Here is a 27,672-nt window from a genome sequence, read left to right as displayed (position 1 = left end):
CAAAGTATTTCTTTTGTTCTTGTGTAAAAATAATTTTGTTTTATGCTGGCATCCTAATTTTAATTCCTTGACCTTTCTTGGTCTGCTCAGATTACTATGGGTTGTATTGCTAATGAAATAAGGTACTATTTTTCTCTTTCACTTCACTTCACTGTAAGGTATGTTCTTTCTGATGCAGCACCTAAATTGTTTATTTCAAATAATTACAAGTTTTAACTTGATTTCCTAAGGAAAATAAGTTAGTCACTAGCCTACTACTATAGTAGCATTGCCTTTAGTAATTGGTAGACCCAATTTTGCAATATTTGATTTAGAGCTATGTATGCCTAAGGAAATTAAGTGTTGGAATGTTTTTTTAGAGCAGCTGAATGGGAAGGATGAGGTCTGAGTATGGAAAAGGTTCTCACTTTAGTTGGGGAGCACATGGAGAACTTTGGGAGGCGTTGGGAGGTACGATTTGGATGCACTAGAGAAGAAGTTAAGTCACTAGAGAAGGGGAAGAATAGAAATATTTGGTACTGTGGTGCTGTTTCTGGAGATCAAATTTTATTAATTCAACTGGTTTTAGTGTCAATTCATTCCTTTATTTGAATTATTTCACTACCCAGAATTGTGAAAGAAATGTAATGAAAAATTGAGTCTGCACTTGCTATGACCTTGGCATGTTTTTCTGAGTTTTTGGGGCAGTTAAGATTCTATAGAATCAGCCCTTAGCTATAGGCATTTAATTTAAATCCTCAGTTGCCTGTGTAGTAAGCAGACCTGCATGGTGATTCCATTCTGATGCTGTGGGCTCCAGAGCTCAGTGGCTGGAGTCTCACTGTTACTAGTAAGGGAAGTGTCTGAGCACATCGCACACTTTGCCCTTACTGGAGTGCCCACTGAATGAATTCCAAAGCTGTGTAAGTACAGAATTTTGGATGGGACACAACCAAAGACTTGCCAGTCAGCAGTCATTAAATGTCAACATTTGAAATAATTTTTCAGAGAAATCTTTTATTTCTACAGGAAGAAAATTTTATAGGTACATATTTTGAGCCACTTTGCATAGTTCGGTACTTTTTTTGGAAATTAGCATTCTTGTTTTGAAGTGTCATCTTGATACAGTTGCCTTGTGTGGGTTGTATCTCTCTAATCCACACCTTGCTCTGTTTTGATCTGGACTGAGGTGTCTGTCCCAGATGGTAGAAGTTTTACAGCATTTCCACCTTCTGCAGTAAAATAAAAAAGCTGCTGGGATAGCACTGGCATTAATTGGGATTTTGCTTGAGTGCTGGTAACATGACTTTTCCATCCTGACTTACTGTTTGAACACTTTGGAAATGCCAGGACAAATTTCACAAAACTATCTTGCTCCATTTTATGGTATAGGGAAATTCTCAATTGAAGGTATCTCTGTAGTATTGAATTTCTTGGTTTTTTGATTAAAAAAACATCACTGCCTTTATGGGCATCTTTTGCTGGATTAACAAATTTTGAGTATGAACAAGTTTATTTTAGTTGTAATATATGCCATTTAATAGCAAAGTTCCTTTAGCTGCTTTTAAATAACTAATCTTAAATTGTTTATGGCAAGTACATGCAGTGCTAAGGTTTTATATTTATAATCTCTGATGTTTTCAGTCCGAGCCTGCTAATGACAGAAATTATTACAAGCAATTTAAAACACAGTACATTGAGGCAAACAGCAATGAATAATGCTGAATAAAGTAATCCAGATTTACATGATTCTTTCCTGCTGACCTGTAAGTTAACTTTACTGACAACATATTTAAAATTACAAATGTCAAATTACTGGAGGGCTGTTGCTGAAAATCAAAGACTATTCAATTTGCAGTTGTTAATTTGATCTTATTTTTCATGCTGAATGCTGGCAATAGTAAAATAATCTGAGCAGAAGCATTGAAATATGTTTAACTATAGAGGTCCATCTGGGAAAAAAAGTATAAAATTGCTATTTTAAGAGCATAGAAAATATCCTACAAATATGTGTACTAAAATGTTGATTTTAATGTTTGTTTCCTAGTGATTATTGAACAAACTCAAGTATGTTTGAAGGTTTAGAAAACTAATGAAAGCATAATGAAAATATCATTTAATGTGACATTCCTTGTCATACGCATCATGCATTATATAGCAAACTGGTGAAAACCAACATTTTCTTGGCAAAAGTGACTAAATTAATTATAAACATGGTTTCCATTTTGCTGAAGTTTAAATATGTTTCATTATTCCTTAAAATTGAGTTTTTAACTTGTAATACTTTCTGTTTAGAGTCAAAAATAATGTGATTATTACCTAGATGTCCAAATTACATGTAAGTTTTCAAGACAGCATTACTCTGATGGTGCAAGGCAGGCACTCTGTCTCTTGCTGCTTCCACATGAAGAGTGAGGACCTTCATTGGCATGCACCATTACACCTACTTCTTTATAATCTTTACACAGCTGCATTCAGGAGGGCCTCCATAGCTTAAAATTGTCCAAGTTTGTAAATGTTCTTAGGACTAATTCCAGAGGCTGAAAGTAGTAAAATTGGCAGTTAGTGTGCTGGTGTCGGATCAAATTCCTTTTTTGTCCGGTTTTAATTTGCAGTGAGTGACCTTGAATTGTGTACCATAGTTGACACATAGCCCACGTTACATTAATAACTCTAATATTACATTGATAAATTCAGTTTTATGTAGTAGATAATTTTTTCCAAATTTTGGCACTGCTGTGTGGCTTGTGGAACGTAGAACAACTCAATTAGTAAATGTATAGTAAATATTGATACATATTAAATAGATAAGGTTTACTTTTTTTATAAATCACCCTTACAGAGGTATCAAAGAGAATCCTCATGATAATTAAAGTATTCTGAAGAGCCATCAAATAGACTAGCCTTTTCCATTCCACTACATTCATTGCTACTACAGTGTTAAATCTTGCCTAAAAATCTTCCCAAATAGAATGTTACTAACATACACAGATCGAAATCTGCAGAAGTATAAAGGTATAGATGTGTTAAAGTGGCAGGTTTATTTGCAGTGTAGCAGTATTTAAATCTGTAAAACAGTTTAAAATAGAGGACTGTCTTTAATTTGAAGCTAGTATAAATCACCTTCAGAGAGGACCCAAACAGGAGAAGCATTGTACTGTTAGCTTCTTTGGAATTGAATTTATGATTGCTTGTGTTTCTAAACTGGTCTGAGATTTTTTTGATGAGCTGTTTTTTACTTTTTCTGAAGTGAACACCAGCTGCTTCAGAAAAAGTTTTAAGAAGCCATAAAGTAGGCAGTGCTTTTCTGTATCATATGATAAATTACTTCCTAATGTGGTGTTTTTTTTCCCATAAAAACAAGAATTTTCATGGGTTTTTTCATGTATTTATGTTATTTGTGTCTGTGTGTCGGACATTTTGGGTTACTGGAATAGTCTCTGAAGTTTCTTATTTCCTTCTATATCCCTTCTAGTACAGTTTCCTTTTTATACAAGAAGGAAAAAGTGATATTGTCAGCTTGTGGCAATTACATAACATGGGCAGGTTAATGATGCTGTTGTTTCAAAGATAAAGTGTAGTGACTGAACCTGAACTCATGCAAGTTGTATATAGTAACTTAAAAGGTGCTTGTAAACCTTTGGTGCTCCCTGGTACAGTCCATGGATCCCCCTTGTCCTCCATACTGTTGGTATTTATACTTTTTTGGCCAACTGCAATAATGAAAAAATTTCTAATTCTTGTGTAGAATCATCAGAAACAGTGTACCAGTCATATGTTGCTATATGCTACAGCATTATGAGCATTTGACATCTACCCATTATACTAAGCTTCAGTTTGAAAGTTTTAATTCTTGTTACTCCTCAAAATCTGTAAGGTATTTTGCATTCCTGTTTTGGTGAAGTTCTTTAATTTATTTTTTTTTTAATCTTATCACCTGGCTTATAAATAGAGCACATTTTACTGCTCAATGAGTGATTTAATACATTGTTCATATCAATTTTCAAATTACTAGTTTTGGCAAGTTTGTGCAGAATCTGTAAGAGATTTGTAATTCTAGTGACAGTCTTTTTAAAAATAAGACAACATACTCAGATGTTTATATTTACTTTTTGGCTTGTTCTATAGATGTATATTCAAAATGTGAAGCTATTGTCCTAAAACTGATTAGTGTAGTTGTCTGGCAGTGGTTCTGTAGCTAAAATTTAGTGCTTTAAATTATTTCCTGTGATATATTTTTGTTGTTAGGAATAGATAAATAGCAAAAACATTCTGCTACCTAACACTGAATTTTAAATATATTCTTTTCTAGAGAACTAGAGGACGAAAACGAAGCTTTGTGCCTGAAGAAGAAAAAGCTGAGGTTGGAATATAGTGCTTTGTTTGTTTGTTTTTTTAACAGTTTCACAAAAAATTAAACTTTGGGCTGAAGCGTTATTTTCCATGCCATAATTGAAAATATTTGCTTTCCTTCCCTCCTTTCCCCCCCATTCCTTTCTTTTTGCCTTCTGCTGTGACAGGAACGTATTCCCAGAGAAAGAAGGCAACGACAGTCTGTGCTGCAAAAGAAGCCCAAGTCAGAGGATTTAAGGACTGAGTGTGCTACCTGCAAAGGCACTGGAGACAATGAAAATCTAGTCAGGTAGGTTTGATACTCTGACCTTATCAGGAGTTAAAGTCCCATCTTTAGCACTTGTCGTGATTAAAGTGAAGAAAATGTACTTTTTGAAAACACAATAAATTTCCTCCCCTTATTTAGGAGTAAGATTACATCAGAAATACTGACTTGATTCACTTATTGATCTGTCAAAAACATTTATATTTTTAATAACTAAGATAATCTGGTTTTCTAACACAGGAGAATTAATTTGCTCTCATCAGGGTGAATTGTCAACATTTTAGAGCAGGTCAGAAAGATAAACCAACATTTTAATGATATTAAAGCTACATGAGCATCCTAAAAGTAATTAAATTAAAATAATACACAATTTTATAAGATGAAATGTGGATTGTGAAGGATTTATGTTGTTAAAAAGGTATTAATGCTACCTCCATTAATGCAGATCATGAAAGGGTTTGATAATCATATTTCTTATCTGAAACAGAAATGAAAAAAAAAACCATTGAATGATGTTTTAGTAGGTGCAGAAATCTAATTAAAGTATAGAATAGCTGCTATTAAATAGCTACCATTGACCTCAACTTCTGCAGATTTTTTATAGCTCGCATTGTAGTATCTTTGCAAAGCTGTAAAAGCTGTTCACAATTCTTGAAAGAAGAATCATGGACCTTATGAAAGTTGGTTTTAAATGCATCTACAGAGATTTCATTAAGATGATCTTACAAGTTCAGATTTTAAAAAGTGTGTTATACTTAGGTACTGTATGCTTCAATGAGATTTTTCTAGACAAGTTCTTCTCTTTAGGTCGGATATAATTGTTGCTTTTAACTGAAAGGAGTACTCCAAAATAAGTATTTTAGTTTATTTCTGGAAGTCAGAGTTATGAGAAAGGTCAAAGTCACTGATGACATAGGCAAGCAACACATAGATGTATAATCAGGATGTGTCACAGATACAGATGCCTTGTACATGCTCAGAATAGCTGGTTTTAGTACCAACCACAGCATATGATTTACCATAGCAGTTGATAAAATTCCAAGGTTGTGTGCCAGAGTGTGTTTGTATTTCCAAATTGGAGGCAGAGTGCCTGTGTACAAGCTCATCAGTAACTGTGACTCTCATATATAGACAAGCCACTACTGCTGGATAATCTTAGATCCTGCTCAGAACCAGACTGTGAAACAGAGGGGGGTGTTACAGGCATTGCTCATGCAGTTCCACTGATGAGGACTGCAGGTTTTCATCTGCCCATGACAAGATAAAGGGCTTTCTTAAGCCCTGTAGTTTACAAGAAATAAAAGATGTAGGAAGACTGCTTTGGTGTGGGAAGGAATCCTGGTAAAACATGTGCTGTGTTATACTGTGAAAAAGGCAGTGAATTAGTTTTTTTCTTCAGGCTTTTTTTTAGAAATGTTAAAAACACCACACTGGAAGACATAAATGATGAGAAAATGGCATGAGGAGCTGTTTGTTTAAGTTGTGATTAAAAAAATAGGTAGAAAGTTATGTCTTGTTCACTACAGGAAAAGATTTTAGGAATAATTTAGATGTGCCAGAAATAAACATAATATGTACCAAAACCCAACAGGTTCTCTTAAAAATCACCCTCCTAATTAGGCCAAGAAATGGCCTAATTACTAAGTACTGAGCAGTACTCCTGCATAGGAGAAGGAGTTTATGTTCTAATCCTTTGTTCATAATTCTCTGAAAAATATTTCCTTAAATCCTCTTTTTTTCTATATTAATTTTTTAAGATTTAAATTTAAAACTCGCTTTTCTTCTGATAATTTCCTCTAAATCCCTTCAACTTTGTCCAGTTTAGGCTACCACTGCTTCTAAAGAGCTGTGGAGGCTTACTTTTGATAATTATTAAATTATCTTAACTCTGCAGTCTGAGATGTAGAGGAGTGACCCACAGAGTGTTGCTATGTCAGAGAAAATTTTCAGAAGCTTCTTTTCTATTGCATTGTCACAGAATGGTATGAGTGACGCTCTGCCTGCACTGGTGCTTTTTCCTCCCTGTTCCATCCCTGTTCCTCCTGTTCCACTCCTTTGTTGGTGGTAGAAATAGTGTTTTAAAAGCAAGGTTATAGGACTCCTTGCAAGCAAGAAATGTTAAGGAGGGAAAACAAAGTATTTTTTCAATATCTGTTTCTTTGGCACTATCTGTTAGTAAAGCCCCAAATTTCTCAGATCTTTATTATTATCCTTGGTCTTCACTAAAATGACTGGATTTAATTTTCCCTCTTTCTAACCCATCTGTAGCTAAGGTTATGTCGTACAAGAGATTTTTCTGAATATACAAGTCCATCACTAAGTTAAGCAGAAGTATGCAACTGGTGAAACTGCAGATTTAGGGAATAGTCTTGCAGAGCCTTCTGTCTTTTTCTGCTGTCTGTTACCACAAACAGGGCTGGCTATTTGACACTTGGACAGTCTGCTTTTAAAAATTGCAGCTTCTTCTAAAGTTTATTTGGCCCTCACTCCAGAGTTGCTATCTGAGTAAGGATTAGAGGAAGATAAGGGATTTTTTTCATATTCCAAATAATGCAGCAGAAATTTATAATTTATAATAATAATTTATTTAGCAATGAATCTGGGGCTAAAAATATAATCTCACTAGTTCTTACTGTATGACTATTGGAATTTTTTTTTTTTTAGTCATAATTTCAGGTGCTTCTGGGTAGCACTGGATGGTTAAGGGATTATTTGCTATATGTTCAGTGGCTTTCCTTCACCTGTTATTCATATGGTTTAAAACCAATAAATAACTATGGAAGGATTTATTTTTAAAAAGTGCATTTCATTCTGATGAACCATAATGCTTTACTAACTGACTGAATTATGCCTTAGTGACTATAGTGATAAAAATTAGGGTATCTTTAATTATAAGCTTTTGTTTAAAACTTACTGACATGTTGCTTTTATTTATGCTAATAGTTTAGCATATGTATGTATTATAGACAAGGTAGTGCTCATTTAATCAAGGATATCAGATAATGTAGATAGGGTCTTTCAGTATAGTAGCATGCACTAGAACTGAAAGGTTAGGTTTTGTGATTTTGTCCACTAGAAAGGATCAATCTTGTGATCCTTATGTGATGGCTTTTTTTTTTTAAGAAATTACTGTGAATTTATTTTATAAATTCTTCTATACATGTCTGTGTAAATTTCATTGAACTAAGTAAACCTGCAATTTTTATCTTTTACAAGAATAATTAATGTCAAGATTTACAGATCTAATAGTGAAAAGTTAATTGAAACCACATACTCAAATGAGGCAAAGTTGAATCTGTAACTGTCATCATGAAGAAGTGAGAAAGCTGTAGCTGTAATTAGAGGAAAGCGTGGATTTTGAGTATCTTTTTACTCAAATGACCTGTCATTGAGTTTAGAGAGAAAGTAGTAAAAGGTGGAGGTTTTAAAATACTTTCTGTTTGACACAGATAGGTTTGATATGGGGCAGGTAGGAAGACACAGCATTTTTTAAAAAGAGAGGAGAGGTAAATTTTCTGAGGAATTCAGAAAATAATTTTAAAGGTTCTGTTTGCTTTTAGAGCTGACCTCTGCTGTTTATTTTAGAAAGCATTTAGATATGATGCTTCTGTTTTCATTTTGTGACTCTCTTGAAGTCATGTATAGTTTAGACATTTAAAAGGTTTCATGAGTGCTTAATTACAGTCTTGCATGAGTTGCTTAGAATGATAGATCTTGCAGAGGAATTGCTTTATTCGTAAGTACCTCCTGCTTTGTTTTTTTGGGTTTGTTTTTTTTTTTGTTTTGTGTTTTTTTTTCAAATGAGGCTGTAGTTCACTGATGTAAATCTTTAAAAATAGTTCCCCAATAGTTCTCTTTAGAATGTCACCATATTTAGTAGAAACATGGATAAAGAAGTATCTTTCAGGTGGCTCAGTATGGGCTAGGGAAAACCTGCCCTCCATATTGTAGCATCGTACAGACGAAGTGCTTCTAGCACAGTATTACTGTATAATCTGCTTAGGTAAAATGAAAAATTAAGATGAACTTTAGTGAATTTAATGTGTAGAACAGTTTTTTAAAGAAGAATCCACAAGTTAATCCAGTTTAAAAATTTTCAAGGGAGGACTTCTAAATGATTTCCCTTCTAAAGAAGTGACCTCTTCTCAAAAAATAATCCAGTTTTCAACTGCTCCCATTAAAAAAAAATTAAATGCAGTATCTGTTGTTTGCTTTAAGATATGCTTGAGTGATATTTTGGAATGTAGTGCATTAGATAAAATTGATATCTCAGTAGTAGATTTGAGAGAAGCAGAATGTTCTTGTATGGGCCAAAATCAGGGTAAAGAAATTTCTGAAAAACATTCAATTTCTTCATCCACCAATTTAGAGCAAGCATATTGTGGAACATTCTTTTGTGGTTTTGTGTATTGAGTTTTTCTGCTGTATTGTCAGTTAAGTTAGAATTTTCTATTTCATTTGATTTGCAGTAACTGAGGCAGAAGTATGACTTCAGCATTACAGAGAGAGTATAAAAAATGAAGGTCATGTATTTGAAAGAAAAGAAAATAGAATTTGTTGAAAACATAGATTTGAATGCTGGTTACAAAGTATTCAAAAACATAAATCTGCAAAGCAAATTATCAAGAATGTATGTAATATTTATTTTTAATGCATATATTTACTAGGATATAAGCTAAATGTGAAAGCACTTATTTTCTCCAGCATACTCTTACTTTTCAAGCAGTCTAATGTGCTGCACATACAGTCACTGTATCAAGGCAGACAGGGAAGGTGAGGAGAAGGAAAGGAAAAAAAAAGAAAATATGTGCAGTGTCATAGTTACTAAATAAAAAAACTATGGAGGAAAATTAGCTATAAGGTTGACTACAGTATGAGTTATCCAATCATACCATAACTGAAAAATCTTTTAAAGGTGTGTGACATCTGTAATTCTGGTGCTACAAATGTATGTATCAAGTTCAGGATGATAATTTATACTGTATAAAGGATTGCATGCTTAGCTGCACACAGTGGTCAGCTTTAATTCTGCTTTTGACAGAAAGTGTGTTCTAGACAGTCTGTTCTGAATCCTCTGGAGATCTTCTGTCCAAAAATGTCTCTCACCAGATTTCCTTAATTGCATTTGTCTTGTATAGGTTTTTCTTCACATTTTTATTTCTTACATTTCCATGCAAAGGGGCATGCCAAACTTCAAGTTAAGGATTTCTTCCTTATTTGTTCAGCTGTTAGTTTTGAATCTCTTCGTGAGCCAAAGTTTATTCCAGAACAAGTATATTAATTATTCATGACTTTAAATGCACTGCAACAAAATTCACAGTCCATCATAGTGATTGAAAGCCTATTATTTACAGCAGAAGTTCAAGACCACTAATGTAGGGATTAATCACAAGGAAAAGGTTAGTTAAGCCACAATTTGCAGCAATCTTATGTGTTACAGAGGATTACAAATACATTATCTTACTGGAATGAACTAAGGGAATGAAAGAAAATGTAACATTCAGGTGTATAGTTTATTTCTGCTATATAATTTACTGGGATTAATTCTGTGAGTTAACTTTTCTAATTGCTTGAATTACCTGTTAGATATTTTTTTGCATAATTTGTCATTGTATTGCCTTCTAAAAAGTGTTTCTTTTTTATTCTAGGTAGCAGGATAGTGCATACAATGACAAATGTGCGTTTTCTTCACAGAGGACTTTATTCAAACTGAATTTTCATTGCATTGTACTTTCCATAAATTCATATGTTAGGGCAGACATTAAAAAAAACCTGTAGACATTGTGAAGCTCTCTTGCCAAGTGCCTACAAGTCAGGCATAGGTCTGATAATAAAACTTGCACTGCTGTCATTCAGGGCTTCTCTAGAAGCAGACTGCTGGGTGCATTTGAATTTGGGCTGTTAGCTGCCTGAAGCTGCTCGTGCCTGGAACATTTGCAAAAAGTGCATGGCAGACCCTTGGGTTTTCTGTTGATTAGGCATCAGTCTAATTGCGTGGTACCTGCTGGATTTCTTTAGTATGCTTGTCTGATATTTTTCTGAAATGAGACAGCAAAATCTGAATTGAAGCCCAGGTTACTATTTTCCCTTGATTGTTTTGCTGCTTAACTCTTAGGGAAATTTAAACCATCTAAAGAATAGAAGCTCACATCTTAGGTTATTGATTATCTTTTGGTTTTTGATTTATATTCCATCTCTGGTTTGTTTCTTGATACTGGCCTGCCAGGCTTTCCGATGAAATGCAGGTACAGCAAAGGCTGTAAAATTAGAAAGTGATTCCCCCTGCACACTCCACAAAACATTTTTGGTTTTTTTTTTTTATTTTGTGGGGGGTTATTTAATGACATTTCCTGTTAATACGCTGGGAAGAATAGAGGAAAAATGGATATTTGTCTCTCTTCAGTGTTAGGAAAGTTCTAAAACCCTGTTGGAGCATTATTGTTATATTTGATGAGGTTTGTTGGTCTTCCTCTTAGAAGTGAATAGGAGAGAGCAGTGTGAGCATTCTGCAATGGTTTTTCTTCCCATTTTTTTCTGGGCTGTTTACTGATCTGTTAGTCAAACCTTCTTGCAGTTCATACTGGGCTTTAGTCTGCAGAAACTTAGTGAACAGTAGAAGTTTATACTCTTCAGGTATAAGTGTAATTGTTCAAAATTCTTAGTATTGATATTGGGAGTATGTTGATCCAGAAAGCTTTCTGTGCCAGTGTCATGAGCTTCAGAAATATGCAGCAAGATAACCACTTGTAAATAAGAGGATCTTTCTACAGGTTTACTTTGTTTTCTACTAACAAAGAATATTTTACCATTTTTTTATTCTTGAACTTTTAATATATGGTTATCCTTTTTTTTCCCTTCAATTACAGCTGCTTGATCAAGATTTTACTGCAATCATGGGTTTGTAAATTACAGCTTGAAACTATATTTCACAGTTGTAATCTGTTCCCCAGAGAGCGCTATATATCAAGATTAAATATATTATTTTTCTGCTGGCCCTAGGAAATATATGCATCAGAGACCTTTGCTCCTTTTTTTGTATTCTATAACTACTAGGATTTTTAATAATTCATAAAATAAAAAAATACAATATAAAGGCTCCTGGCTATAAGTATATGAGTGACCTCTTTAGATAAAGCAGTCACTGAATGAGGTTTTTTTTTTAGAAAATTAAAATTATTTCATGAAAAAAGAGGCAGATTTTGAAATTGCGGTTTGTGGTGGAAGAGGAGAGACTCATGACGTATCAAATTATTTCCAAATCATAACTATAACCAGTAATAGGTTATGACTGCAAAAATATCTACCTGGATGGGGTCAGCGGCTTCTTATTTTTGTGGGCATTCTTACGATCTGTTTGTTACCTCAAATTGCATCAAATAATTCAGTTTTGTTGGCATTTGAATGTGTCGCTTACTCTTTCATTCTGGCCAACCTGCTTCAGTCACTGTCAGTGCATTGAGCTTATCACATCAGAATATTTCATAGTGCAGCATGCTCAGAAAGCAAATGTCAAATTCATTACCAATTCAGTTGTTTTGCATTGTTAAACCCAGCCATTTCTACAGAAGCCACAAGAATGAAATTTATAGTTAGGAAATTTATGACATGAGAATTTTCATGTCCAGGTAATAAAATGATGTGGTAGAAGACCATGGCAGGAGACAATAACCATTTATATGCTGTGTTGCAGCATCAGTTTTGCCTTGTCACAATTAGTGTCAAGTGAGCATCTGTGCAGTCAGTTTTCAGAATTAAATATCTCTTCACAGAGCAGTAGTGTAAATTATGGGCTATTTGAGAAGGAAATCTTAAAATGTAAAAGAATAATGTTTATTGTTCCACATGTGTTTTTTACCATTTTTGTTACTGCTGCCCAATACTTCTACGAGTCTTGTATCTGTAGTTAGTTACTCTGTGTGGGGTTTTGATAGTAGGTGACCTGCAGTTTGGGGGCAAAACTTCATCTGCACTATTCAGAATTAATTTTGTCTTGGAACAGTGTGAGAGTGGGGGGTTTGTGTGTTTTGGGATTTTTTGCTCTACTGAAGAAGCCCTTATGTGAAAAGCATGTAGAGGTACAGTGAGCTTAAGGATATTGAGTCACTTTTCTTAGCATTGACTAGAGCTATTCTTCACATTATTAATATAGCATATAATGCCATTATACAGTATTAATTGCATCAATGGTAATAATTTCATTAATAAATAACTGCAGCACAGTTGCAATACAATTTTTTGCTAATTTGGGTGTAAATCAAGAAATTTACATATAGTAGTATTCCCTAAGAGGCTGTAGATAATCTACATGTATTTGGGATATTATTGTTGTTTTTAGCTTAAGTGTGCTATAGGCTGAGGTATTGTGAAGCTTCTTACTGGAGAATATCCTTTTAAACAGTTAAAACAACTGAAAAGAACAATAAAAACCCCATTTAGTCATAAAGCTTCTTCAGTGTTAGAATATTTTTGGTAAACATTGTTTTTTTGGCAGTGTAAATAATCCAGTTTTAATATTGAACTTTATTTTAAAATAGCTGAAATAATTTGCATGTAATAGCATCTAAACAGATAGTTTGAGAAATGTGACATTAATATCAATCTTCTTATGAAATGTCTGTTTTTTGGGAAAAGGAATAGAATTGTAGGGTTTATTTCCTGTACTTCAGCATGATTTTGATGTCCACTAGATTTGGTCTACTTGTCCTATCATAGTTCCCTGCTAGTGTGGTCATTGAAGTTGCAGATTGAATAATCTATACTGATGTCTATTACTAAAGAAATACTTCCTCTGTATGCAAAATTTAGGATTTGGTAAAATAGAGTTAGATATTTTTCATTTCTTTTTCTGCCTTGTTATTAGTTTTGTTCCTTTCTTTTGCATAATTTTCAATTTTTTGTGGGTTTTTTTCAATTAATTTTTGTTTCTTTCATCTGTGCCATATACAAGGTTAGATTCAGATTTTGCTTTGCTTTCAATTAGTAAAACTGAATCTCCTTTAGAACAACTGGGACTATTACTATTACTTACACTTTGTGTCATTCTTGTCTCAATGAAATTAAATTTTTGCATCTGATTTGCTTCGAGCCATTTAAAATGTCAAAGACAAGATTCTGTATTAAGATAGGAATTCAGTATCACTGAATATTCCAGGTAGTACTTCATTGCCTTGTAACAATCTCATTCTTCTTGAGATTTTTTCCTAAACATTTACCCTTGAATAGATTTTTTTAAATTCTTGCCATTTGAAGAAATGTTTTTTGAATACTGTCTTGCGGAAATGAGAAACAGTTTAACAATTTTGCCATGCTGTCTTAACTACAGTTATAAAGTTACAGATAAATATTTAAGCCTATCACAGATTTCATCTTGAAAAAAGGCCTAAAAATTCACTTAGTTCTGAGAAGAAAGGATGTGGAAAGGATATGCAAGAAAAAAAAAGTAAAGCTTTTGTTTTCTTCAAGATTATGAAAAAGCTCTTAGCAAAGACTAATATGTTTCTCTTTTTCATATCAGTGGTTGTAACAATGCAAAGGTCAAGCGTAAATTAATGTGCAGTGCTTTGATTAACTAGCTGAGTTCATCCCATTCCCTCCTGCTCCTTTCCTTACCCAATTGTCAGTTAAAGTACATCAGTGTTACTGTACTGCACGTGCACTTACTGCTGAGGAGCAGGAGCACTAAATCCCTCTAATTCTGACTTGGGCAGATCCCTTGGACATCTGATATGATGTTGTATTAGGGAAATAGTCAGTTAAGTGTGAGCTGACATTGGAAAATGGTGTAGTAACTGACTTTTACCATTGCACATAAACAGAGTAATTATTCTAAATCATAGCATCACTTTCAGATGGATAACCACTAAAATCACTGCACTGTGGTTTCCTGAAAATGCCACAATCCTTCAACTGCCAAATTAAGCCCAGGGAGAACAACCATCGGTAGTGCCTGCACAGTTATGTAGAAGGATGAGCCCTGAACCAAATGAAAAGATGTTCTGGAAGAACAGTAACCTTTCCCATGATGTGCACATTTTCCATTACATTTCTGACACAAAATGCTGTGAAATGATTTAATGTTGACATTTTGTTTTGCTGACTTTTTCCTTTCTTATTAAAAAGAAACAAAAGTTAGGTTAGGAAAGTAGTGGGAGGGTGGCCAAGCATTTGAATTCTTACACAGAAATCTCTGCTTTTAATCAAAAGCCCTCTAAATATACGTTTTTTCTGACATTGGATTGTACATATTTTGGAGGAAAAGAAATACACTTGTCTCCAGCATCAATACTGAACACCTTGATCTGTAAGGTTAATTTATGTTGCTGCTTTACAGTAATTACATACCAAGTATGCTAATTCAGTAAAGTATCCTTTCTAATTAACAGTCACAGAAATCTTACACATCAGCTGTATAACACAGCACATGCAGTACACTTATTTCTGCTTGTCATTTTTGATGTATGTTGCTAGAAGTGATTGTAGAAGGGAGCAAACCATGAGCAGACATGATACAATGAAGGGTCAACACTTGTCACTTGGAAAAGGATAAAATTTTATCGAGTGAGGAAACAGAAAGCTGCCCTCCATTCATGCTGTGCAGGAGCTTGTCTGCATCTAAAGTAATACATGTAAGAATACTTGGACAGAAGAATTACTTGTCTAAAGTGTGGTTCATGCATCCTTTGGCAGCTTTCTGTTTCATGTTTCAGAGCTGATGAAAAGCCTTGCTTGTTTCTAGCACAGTATACAATTTTATCTTTGAAAAACACAGCTTTTGCTTTTGTTTTCTTAAGGATGTGTGAAGTTTTCTTGGCACCTCATTTATTTTATCCTTCTCCCATCCAATTTTAATGTGTTGGATGATGGTTCTTGTCACTGAAAGTTAATCAGTTTCCATGAGAAGGGGCATCTGTGTTTATTTTCAGTGACTGCAAAGTCACTGAAAATAAACATAGAATTTTGTATATACAGTAACTTACTTGAAAGAAAATGTGTATGTTGGAATATGTTTGTCACATTATTTAATCGTTGACCAAAAAGGTATGCTGGCTTTGACAAAAATAGTCTTAACTTCTGGGAAGAGAACCTCAGTTTATTGTAATTTAAATATTTCTAACTAAAAGTGAAACACTAGCAACTAGCTCTCTCCTTTTCCCGAAAACTAATGTGTACATTTGGATTTTAAAAGTAGGGCATGTCTTGAAAAACTGCATAGCATTTAGTAGCACTTTGAGACTTTATAAAAGCTTCAGCATCCTAGATATGCTAAACCAGTTATGAGGAGTGTGTTTTTGTTTTTGAGAGGAAGCTGAAATGATAGTAATAGCCAAAGGTGAAAATGGTACCAATTCTTGAAAGTTGAAGAATCACTCAGTTTTAGCGTGAGAAGTAAAAACAAATATAATTCAGTGATAGTAGTGGACTGATAGTTAAATTATTAAATTCTAAAAAATATTGTTGTAATAAAGACTAAAATAATTGCAAAAATCCTAGTGGCAGTAAGCTAAACAATAGAATTTGTTGGCATTTATTTGACCATAATATGTAAACAATAATTTCAAAGCTGTTTCGTGCAAAGGACTATTAAAAATGAAATAGATGTTATGAAATTGTTCTGGCAGCCTCTAGCTGTTTGCTAACAATTTAATACAGCAATAAAAGCTAGCAGTAGCAGCACCAAAATTGCATAGCAGAAACTTGATTATAATTTGGTAAGAAAATATTGTATGGATTAAAGTGCTCACTTCAGTGTAAACTGTGGCCAGAGTTTATCCTTGGATTTAAAAATCTCATAAATTTGAATAGCTTTTTAAAGTGTTCTTGTTAGTAAAAGTCAGAGACAAATTATGCCTTGTGCTGATGTTGCTGCCTAGGGAAATAGAGGAGAGGAGTTGAATCTTTTATTCTATAAGTATGCCTGTATTAAGCCTTCCCAGGACTCAAAATGGAAGTCTCTTTGGACCTTGCAATACGGACTTCTCAGTGAGGCATTCCCATCTCTGTTCAATGTTCTATGTGAATAAAACATAACAGCTCATGGGTGAGACTCATGCCTGCATTTTTGCATCTAACTGAAAGCATGCTCATTACCACAAGCAAGTGTGAGACTTGTCTAAGACTTGACCCAGACTTGTGGTTTATGCCTGGAGAAAGGCAAATTAAAGAAACGAAAAATTTAATCTCTAAACTCTGTCTTTATGAAATTGTGAGGTCCATTGTAATTGTGAATTTGATTCTCATTTCCTTTGTAGGGCTGTTTCTGAGGGAGCAGAATCTATGTGCATTTCTGAATTGTCTGTCCTTTAACTTGTTTAGAAACTCTGACTACACGAGGAGATTTGTGGAAGAATTTTCTGGAAGTGAAATATGCTTTATAAGTGCTTGTTGAACTTGACACTAAGTAGATGGAATAGAATATTCCGTCTGCGGGTTTAATTGCAGGACTCTGTGCAAGTCCATGGAAATTTTTACTTGAGAACCCCAACTGGTTTTGAGATATTTAGGATATTTAAATTATATTTCTATTTAAATTATTTGTATTTCTTAAAGTATTTTGAGAAAAAGGGGAAAATATAGAAATGCTGCCCAAGACAGAGCTTCTGGGAAACTGAGAAAAGGAAATGAGACAAAAGAAGGGCAGAGAGTAAATGAGTAATGAATGGAGGAGAAACGAGTTTTCAAATTCTGTAAACCTTGAAGTTGTGAACAAAGATCTGAAAATGCAAAAATTTCACATGAAAGCTAGAAGAGATCCAGTCTAGAGCCTGCTGGGCACAGCTTCCTTGCAGTGCATATTCTGTGTTAACATTTCACGATGCAGGAATTGAGAAAAGGGAAAATTAAATTACTTGAGAATGGTACAAAATGGGACAAAAAAGATCAGCCTTGAAAAAGAACAGTTGGTTTTTGTGCGTGTTCAGAAAGAAAAGCAAACAGAATTCAGTAGCAGCATAAGAAATAATGAGAAGGATAACCCTATTTGGTGAGCTGTTTGCTTCAGGATTCAAGACCATTTCTTAATAAATCACAGGAGGAGAAAGGAAGTTTTGGATTTTTTTGCCTTGATGAATCTTGTAACTGCCACAGTGTATGTGAGTTTGTGGAGGGATGTTGAAAAAAAATCACTTGAGGAAAAAGTACTTAAAATGTCCTCTTTTGAAAGAAAATGTAATATCTGTTAAGAAATTAAGGTTGCTTGAGTAAAATCAGTAACGCTGGCTTTAGTGGTTTTATTGAGTGATGAGAACAGCAATATTTATTTGAAATTCTCTACATTTCGGAGGGAATGTGCAACTATGGGTATGTAAAAACTGCAAAAGCAGCAGTTTAATGTCTGAAAATGCAGAGCAGATGAAAAGAGAAAAAATAAAAGTGCTACTTTGTCATAGTAAAAACTGTTTAAATTTACATAAAAACAGCCTGTCTGCTAGTATCTACTGACAGTTCTTTTAATAACACTTGCTGTGAGAAAGAGATAAGAAAACCAGTGGGCTTTTAAAACTCTTGTGGTAATCTTAGTTTTTCACATTACAGAACAATAAGTAAACTGCAGGACTTTAATTTTTTTTTTTTTTTAATTTGAAAGGTTTTCTAAATAACTTCTGCTTTTATTAAAAACAGAGTCACAGAATGCTTGAGATTGGAAAAGACCTCTGGAACTGGTCTAGTCCAAGCCCCCTAAATCAAAACAAGTCAGATAGCAGGTTACTCAGGGCAGTGTCTGAGTTGGGTTTTGAATATATCCAAGGATGGAGTCTGTGCAGCCTCTCTGGACAGCTTGTTCTGTTGCTTGTTCCTCCTCAGAGTGAAAAAAAAAATAGAATTATATTTACCAATCTCTTTTATTTCAGTTTTTGCCTGTTGTCTCTTGTCCTTTCACTGGGCACCACTGAGTAGTGTGGCTCTCTTTCCTTCCCCTAACAGGTATTTATTTACACACTGAGAAGATTCTTGCTGAGCCTGCTCTTCTCCAGACTAAATAATTTCCAGCCTTAGCCTATTCTTCTGTGACAGTTAATCCAGCCAGTCATCTTCATAGTCCCTTTTTTGGACTTAGTCCAGTAACTCCATTATGTTTTTTGTACTGGGGACCCCAAAATTGGATGCAGTGTTCTTAGTGTGATTCCACCAGTGCTGAGTCAAAAGAAAAAGTATATTTATTGTTCTTAAAAGTAAACCATTAAAAAAAAATTCTCTTGCATATAACAGGTAAAATTTAGTTTGTTATAAAAGAAACATCTTCGTGTAGTCAATAGAGCAAGTCATTAAGAGCACTACTGAAGAACAAGAAAGTAATTTTGCTTATTAAATTCATGTCTTGGGAAAGTCATGTCTTAGCTGTAGTTAGTAGTTGTAGTCTAAAAGCTGAATTCAATGAGCTATATTCTAGAGAATTATTATTTTAGCTTAAAATACTTTTATATTGAAAACTTTAAAAGACTTTTATTCATGTGATATTATATGTACTTAATTCTATATAAGTTGAATAAGAACTATTAAGATCTTGTTGTCTCATTCCCATTATAAAAATACCTTAATATTTCATTCGAAACTAGTTTCACTGTCTGACAGGATGCCTCAAAAATTGCCTGCTTCCTTCATTTTGTATTCAAATTTGTATAAAGCATATCTATGGGTGGATAATTTTTTTTTGTTTTATCAATGAAGATTGATAAAACTCTGAAATTAAGCAGCACAGTATTTTCAGTGTAGTTTGATCCATATTAGAAATTTTTGAACTAGGTTTCCTCTGACAGATACATGTAGAAAAGTTCATGTGAAGCCTGATGGGTTTTATAAGTTAAATTGCTAAGGTTTAAAACATAATTTTAGTTGCCATAAACAAAATTTATGAGTTGACAATGAGCTTAATACATACTTTTAATGAGTAAGTTGAAGAAAAGGAAAAAAAATTATTATTACTGCAGTTATTTTTTTCAGTAGCTTGAGTGTGTTTATGTTTTCTGCCAGCCCCAGAATTGTGAATGTAATTAGAGTCTTATGTTTTATTTTTAATTTTGCTATTTTGTGAGACATATGCACCATTTTTGTTGTTTATACAAATGGCAAAACAGGCAAAAGAATTCTTTTTGTCTTGGCCACCAGACCTTTGGGAAAAGCAGTGCTTCAGCTTCTGTTTGTCTTTGTATTTGAGATTTTCTGTGTCTTGGTCAACAAGGGAAAAAATCTGGAATTAATTAGAGAAGTCACTGGTGAATGAGCTAAAGCATGTTTGGTTTTTTTTTTTTCCAGGAGCACTTTTTAAATGAAAGTTTGGTTCTTCTTTCAGAATGTTAGCTTCAATTCATTTATTTCAAATTCATACTATGATTTCTGTTTTTGAATTAGGGAAATCTAGCCACTCAATTTCATCAAGAAGGATGGGTTGTGTGTATTCTATACTGTATTCTATACAATGACTATGTTATGAAATACTGACTCACAGACAGCAAAGGTAGAAATGGGGAAATGATCAAGCAAAATGCCTGTGACTGGAACTTAGCAAAGTTCCACTCTCTGGAATATTGAAACTAGCCTTGATACAGATGAAAGTTAGCTACACTAACTATCAGTGTAATAATTGTGGTACAGACCACATTTTTAGTTTCTTATTTTAAAATGTGGAAAAAGTTGTAAAACTTTTGGACTCAAATCACTTGGACTCAGAATTCTTCATGTCTCCTGTGTATCTTTTAGGCTGGATGTTTTCAGGCAAAATTTTTAAGGTGAGTTTTGAGTAAAGGTCCTGTCTGCCCAGGTGTCCTTCTCCCCATACCTTTAAGAAGAAAAGTGAATTGAAGCCTTTGATCAGTAAATTGAATTTTGGCAAAGACCTCCCTTTCTTTCCCAAGGACAGAGGAGAAAAAGGGAAGCTTTGAAAGATATTGTGAGAGAAATAGTTTCCTCATAACTATCAGAGTCATGGTATGGCAGGTTTTAGATCATTTGTTGTTGTGCTTAGAGTGTGCTGTGGGCTATTTGAGTCTACTTATCCCTACAGTTGGAGTTGCTACAAGACTTGCAGGGAACAGAAATGTGGATTGAGAAGAAATCAAGGACAGTGTCAATGACTGGTGATGCTGCACTAGGTGATAGGAATAAAATGGGGCGGTGAGTGTGGAGAGGTGTGTGACTCCCCTTCTTTTGGGTCATCTTTTATCATTGATAGAGAGATGTGAGCAGGATGTGCAGAACTCAAGAATCCACAGCAGTCACTTGTGGTGAGGAGTAGCATTTTGCTAGGCTAAGCTTCAGTATGAATATCTCACCCAGTGCTGATGTGTGATGTATCTTTGCTGGGTGGGCAGTCTTTGGTAAGGTAAAGATATTTCAGCCTCTGCTGCTCCTTGGACCAGGCTGATCCTTATCTAGCTGCATTGCCATCCTCAGATTCTGCACTGTATTCTCACAGGGTTTAATGTTCATGGGGTTTTTTTGTTTTGTTTTGTTTTTTTCCTGAGTCACTACTCAGGAAAATTTCGTATCATTTGTTACTCATCTACCAGAGTTCAGCATTTGCACTATACACTTGTTTCTTCAGTAAAGCTAAGCCAAAATCTTGCAGATGTGCTGTATAAAACAGGGCCTTGGGTTACAGACAGACAAACCTTAGAGCTGTGTTTGTCTGGTACAGCCCAGTATGGAGATCTTGATGGGACTAGGACTAGAGAAGGATGAATTTGGATGGTAAATGAAAAAAAAAATAGAATTTAAATAGTGTGCAGAGGCAGCAAAATCCAGACTATTCAAGCTTCAGAACTCGTGCAAAGCTGGACTGATTAGAGAAAGACACTGAAACAAGAAAACCACATGGATAATAAAGGAGGGATGATACTGAAATTGTTTAAAGAACCAGGGAGGGGTAGTTGTGGGTAGGAATCCTATGTGAAAATGAGAAGTTTGCTATGGTCCAGACATGTCAGTGATGCTGAAATGGGGAGTGGGTGACTGGAAAATGACATCTTAGTAAATTTTCACTACTTCATTGTTATAGGTAGCAGAAGATATTTATTATGATTACAAAATTATAATCAAAACATTTACAAAAGTAGCAAATAAGTATTTATTAAAAAAGAAGTATGAATAGCAAGCATTAATGAAAAAAACAATGCTAAAGCATAATTAGCATTACTTATGTAGTTACATTTCCAATGTATTTATTTTGTGTACTTTAAAACTCTATTCTAAATGCAGAAAAATGTTGGTATACAATTTAATTAATTAATTAATTAATCTGCAACTCTTCATTAAAAAGGGGTTTTTTTCTGAAGTTCCATGTTTTGTTCGATATTTTCCTTGATGTAACATGCTGTTCATCTATCTTGACTTATTAATTAAAAAATAAAGTAGCTGAGTAGTTTGGAATATTTTCTGGTTTTTTTTTGTTTTCCTCTGTTCTCCAAAAATGAGCACAAAAGGAGAGGTTTCAGAAATTAGTTAAGTCTAGTCACAGATTCAAGCACTTTGTAGTATTCTGAAATTGAATTCTTCAACTTCTTTGTTTCCATCATTTTTACCTTTTGTCTGCTTCTCATTCTAATGCATTGATAGCATCACATTCTGTGTTATTTTCTTCTAGAGAGGAAAAAATAGTGAAAAGGAATATGGGGGAACAAGGGCATTTCAGAATGACTATGGCCACTAATAAGACAAAATGCTAAATCTACTCTGTAGTTCCAAAGTCATGCAGGATGCTAAATAATATTTTTTTATTTCATATTTTTCTCACAAATTAAAGTTTTAAAGATAGATATTGATATAGATGCATTGTTTGAAATGCATTTAAGCCTCCTTTTGATTGCTTTTAAACGTTGTTTAATTTCTGCCTGGACTAAAGATCTGCCATTTTTTAGAGGGAACCAGTGTTACTGATCTGACTGAAAGTGCCCAACATCAGCAGTAACAAAAGTTTAGGAAAATGGTAAAATTAAAATTAAATCTCAAATGGAATCATTTGATTCACCTTATGCCCAGCATATTACAGGGTGAGACATTCCTTCTTCCTACTGGTTTCATTTGGTTTAGGTTTGTTACATACAGATTTTACTGCCAAGACATAATATTATAAGAATATGTATATCCAAACAAATTATTATTTTCCTGTCTACAAAGGTAGTTTTATCTCTTGATTCACTTAAAACAAACTTCATGCTTTATCTAGACTAGGTTATTGGTGGACATGCTGAAAGTAACATTCAAGAATACAGTTGTGTATGTGGTAATGACATTGCAAAAAATCTGCATAATGGTTTACTTGACTTTCATTTTTTGTCATGATGAAATAGTTTTCTTGAGGGTCCTTTTTTGTATTATTTGAGAAAAATCTTTAGTAAGCATGCTACAAGGGACATCATGGTACTTGATTTCACTGAACTTTTTTAGTTCTTTTGAAAGTGATTTATTTAATACTTAGCCCTGAGTTTAACAAACAGAACATCTTATTGGTACACTGTTCCCAAACTTCTGGCATGGTGTTAATTAATGGTGCTATTAATTAATAGATTTTTATACATAATACAATTGATCTTTGTTGTTGCTTTTAATATGTCTGAATTTTATTTGCATGCATTCAGCCACGGTATAGACAAACTGTGTTATAACAAATGTTCTAAGTATATTGTCAAAATAGTCCTTTTCAAGAGTGCTGTACAGTGCTTTTAATGCTTTTTAATCAAGCTTTTAGTTTGATTATGATATTATACAAATGCATCCATTGTTTATACCTATTGGTCAACTTCTGGCTTCTTTTGAAAGAAAAAACTATTACTAAATTTTGCATGCTTAAGGACTAGTGTGAAAGAAAATCATCATTAATTTTTTGTGCATTTCAGAAATAGTCCATTTCCACTTAGAGACCTGTTATCTCTTTAGAAAGTTTTAATACTGAAAACTGAAAAATAACTATGAAATTATAATGGAATATATGAAATGTTTGCTTTGTAAGTTAAGCCTTTCTACATCTGTCAATCAACTTGAGAAATTTTATGGCCATTAGAAAAAGGTCCAGTGTTAAGGTGCTTATTTTAAAATACAGGTATTTGTATGAAGTCTTCAAGTGAAGGCACTAAATTTTCCCTGCTTTTATTTTCTTACTCTTTATTTTGTTTGTAAACACATCTGTGAAATTTTTCCTTACGCCACTTTATGTGTAGAGGTTTTACTGCGGAGTTGTAAATATAAATTAATAATACTAGCTTTCTGTGGGGTTTTGGGCTTTTTGTTTCATTGGTTTTTCTGCTTTGTTTTTGTTTTGGTTGTTTGTTTAGGCTTTTTGGGTGGCTATCAAAATGCTTTAGATATGCTTCCACTTAGAAAACTTATGTGTGTAACCTCTTCTGGCTTTTATTTGGTGAAATGTTTATAGTGTCTAGGTTTCAGTAGAATATGAAATCACCTGTCAGTCTTAAGAAAAGGGCCTTTAATATGACTAATGCCATTGAATTTTAAGATGGCATCAAGGACACAATATTTTACTATTTGTGCACAACAAGACTGATTATAAATCACTTTCCAATGCCTCTTATAGTGCACTATTGTCTTACATAGAGCCAGATAGTATCTGTAAGAGGGCTGGAAAGGAAATTTCTAATCCCTTATAACTGACAGAAATCCACTACTTACCCATGCACTGGGCATCACAGATTTTATTCAGCATCGTGGCTTCCCATCCTGACCACATGAATTGGCAATGTTTTCTAATACTGGAAATGAAAGCTTTTAGAATATCAAGAACAAATTATCATAGCTTCTTATTTGTTTGTTCCCACAGAGCTGAGACATAAGTACCCCTGATCTCACTGTACAATTCTTTGTACTGAAAAGGCATCTGCTGATGTCCCATCTAAACTTCCTAAGCTGCAGGTTGTGGCTGTGAGCCCTTGTGGCCAGAGCCCTCCCTCTCTCAACTAAGGAGAGTTTGGTAGCACTGTGAGCCACAAAATCAAAGAATCACAGAATATGCTGAGTTGGAAGGGACTCTTAAGGATTGTCAAGTCCAGTCCCAGCCCTGCACGGGACTATCCCCAAGAATCACACCAGGGGCCCGAGAGTATTGTCCACACTTCTCGAATCCTCCCAGGTTTGGTGCTGTGACCCCTTTCCTGGGTAGCCTGTTCTTGTGCCCAACCACCCTCTAGGTGAAGAATGTTTTTCTAATATGTAATTTAAACCTCCCCTGGCAGAACTCCAGGCCATTCCCTTGGGTTCTGTCACTGGTCACCAGGGCAGAGATCAGTGCCTGCCCCTCCTGTTCCCCTCACAAGGAAGTTGTAACTGCAATGAGGTCTCCCCTCAGTCTCCTCCAGGATGAGCAGACCAAGTGACCTCAGCCCCTCTGCATACAGCTTCTCCTGAAGGCTCTTCACCATCTTCATTGACTTCCTTTGGACACTAATAGCTTAATGTCTTTCTTATGAATTGTGGCACCCAAAAGTGCCCCCGGCACTCAAGGTGAGTGCAGAGCAGAGTGGGACAATTCCCTCCTTGCCTGGCTGGTAATTCTGTGCTTGATGCACCAGTTCTCTCCCCCCTGGCTCCCTGGGGTACTTTGTTAACTGGACAGCATCTAGAGCTCAACCTATTGCCTTCTGTCGTTTGACTCCAGCTGGCTTTCAACCTATTCAGCCTGCCTTGTTTTCTGGTACAGGGAAATGCTGTACCAGACTGATAGAAAAGCCTTATACTGGACACCTTCTGGTGTGTTGCAACCATTGCTCTTCCCTCTTTCACAGAACATGTCATTCATCATTTCAAATATGAGCAGCCACTCTGCCCTCATTAAATCTTGGCTGAGTGCTCTCAGTTACTTTCACCTATTTGGCAATGGATCCCTTGATCTTTCCCAGTACAGGGGCATGGCTGACCAACCCATGATTTTCTATGTTCTGCTTATTATAATTTTTTTATTGTGCATGTCTCACCTCTTTAAGATGGGCTCATCTTTGCATTTTTCAGTTTTCAGAGTCCTGCCCTGGCTGTAATGGTGTTTCTTAGATCTTACACTAGAGTCTGACAGAGATAACAAACATCCATTTCAGAAACATTGAATAATTCCTGTGGACTGGAATATAGCCAAATGGACTAGACCCTTACTTGCTGCTTTCCTGCTGTGGGCTGTCCTTCTCTGTCCCATGTCACACTCGTAGGCATGGAGATCTGAGGCCAAGTTTTCACTGTGTTTGTTGATGCATTGAGCTCAAAGGCATCATATACATACTCCTTCTGCTTTATTTCTCTGAGCTCTGATCAAATTTAGTTTTAAAAATGCCCCTTTCACTGGGCAGCCTTCCCTTTCATGACAACTTCCTGCAAGATTCAGCCTAGCAGTGCCTTTGACAAGCCAATACTTCCCCTTCCAAAACCATGATACAGCTTTTTGTGGTCTTCCTTATGGAGAAGTGGTGAATTCTTCTGTAATTTTAAATCATAGTAGTGGTAAGATATTGTACTTACACCTCACTTCGTTTCTAGACTCAATGTTCCAATAAGCCATGAAGTATCACTAGTGCTATTACTATTTTCAATCTAATTTATAAATAAAACTGGATCGTGATTTCTTAATCACAGGAGGAAGTGCATCACAGGTTATACCTGGACTGTGATATACAGCTGCTTGATGAAGAGACTCCCTGAGATCCTGTAGAGACTTTTGAATGTCTCACAGTAGAACTGCTACAGTTTAAAAGTTTCTGGGAGTGGGAGTTTTGAGAGGAAAAAACCCTTATAAATATCTTGACGAATAATTTACTTTGAAAGGAAGAAAAAATGCTCTGAATCTGTGTTTTATATTTGTGCTTGTTAGAGCAGCAGAGCAAGAAAGCAGAATTCCTACTTTGGCTTGTTTTGTAGCATTGGTGATAGTCATGCTTAGATTTTAACATATTGGAGTCACACAGGAGGTTCTAAATGCTTCACAGATACCAATAAACTGTTGATAACTGATGGCTAACTTAAAGGCATAGGCCTGTATTTTCACTAAAAACAGTATGAAAACTGTATGGTCCAGTGACTTTGGTGTTGACTGTCCAGTGTTGAAACTGAAATAGTGAAGTGAAATTTAGATTTTTCTGACAGAATTCATCCATACCCACTGATAAAAAGGCAGCCCAATAAATTACTTAATCTACTTTTCTGTAAAAATAAACAAAACAAATGTAATAGTATTATATAATAATAACAACTTAAGATTTTAATTTTATATACTGAAATGGGAAAAATATCCTTTACACCATTTCTTTTATTTTAAAAGACTCTGTTCAGGTTTTTTTATTTCAAATGAATATTATAATCAAATTTATTTATATGGCTCTGCTAGTTAAAATGTATCTCAAAGTATGGCCTATAAATAATAAGCAAGTTCTGCATTTGAAGGAAGTTTAGATTTTTATTTTCAATAAAATATTTGATCTGTAAGATTAATGGGATGCTAGTATTTATATTTATACAGTACTTAAGGACGGGTAAACAGTTCTCACATTAACAGAAACAGTTACAGTGAGTGACAGTACTCATAATACAAAGCTGTATAATATGTGAAATGTGCCTATTTTTATTGAGTTTATGCTTTTGAGTTTACTGATAGATGAAGTCATAATTACTTACTGTTTTTGGAACACATAATTTTACAGAGAAGATGCTCTGTATCAATTACTGTCAGTGGAACTGAAGCCCTTGGATCAGGCAAGCAAAGTGGCCAGTTGTGGGTCAGTTGTGTTTTCTCTGGAAGTGTTTCTGCAGGCACATCTAGTGTGCATTCAGAATGGCCTGAATGTTGCTGGTGCTATAGACACCTGAGAGCTCTTAAACTCTGGAAGTATATAGACTAGGCATAAAAAGTGAAACTGAGCAGAACTGTTGTCTCCTGTGATACAAGAAGTTGGGAAGGCAGTGAAGGACTGGCAGCTGATGTTTAACTCCATTTTCATTGCTCATTAAATTATCAGAGGAAAGCTCACATTTATGTCTAATCCAGTGAATCACGTTTTGTTATTCAAGCATGTTTTGTGTGCACAGACAGCATAAGACTAAAGCTGGGTGAATAAAGAGCAACTTAGCTGACCTGTCAGCTACATGTTGCTGGC

At 34.7% G+C, this 27,672-nt stretch overlaps 1 protein-coding gene across 5 annotated transcripts in view; it reads left to right on the top strand.

The window, feature by feature from the left end:
• Positions 1-27,672, top strand: part of PHF14 (PHD finger protein 14) — a gene marked incomplete at its 5' end in the record, with an annotated part of 160,378 nt that overhangs the window by 63,274 nt on the left and 69,432 nt on the right. For all 5 annotated transcript variants that reach the window (XM_084211205.1, XM_084211203.1, XM_084211202.1 and 2 more), the window contains 2 exons: positions 4,292-4,342; positions 4,500-4,621. In XM_084211205.1, the coding sequence (XP_084067331.1) occupies positions 4,292-4,342; positions 4,500-4,621 (173 nt within the window). The remainder of the gene's footprint in view (positions 1-4,291; positions 4,343-4,499; positions 4,622-27,672) is intronic.

Source organism: Fringilla coelebs, assembly GCF_963513975.1.
Source record: "Fringilla coelebs genome assembly, chromosome: 1".
NCBI lineage: Eukaryota > Metazoa > Chordata > Aves > Passeriformes > Fringillidae > Fringilla > Fringilla coelebs.
This window is presented reverse-complemented; position numbering and strand designations above follow the sequence as displayed.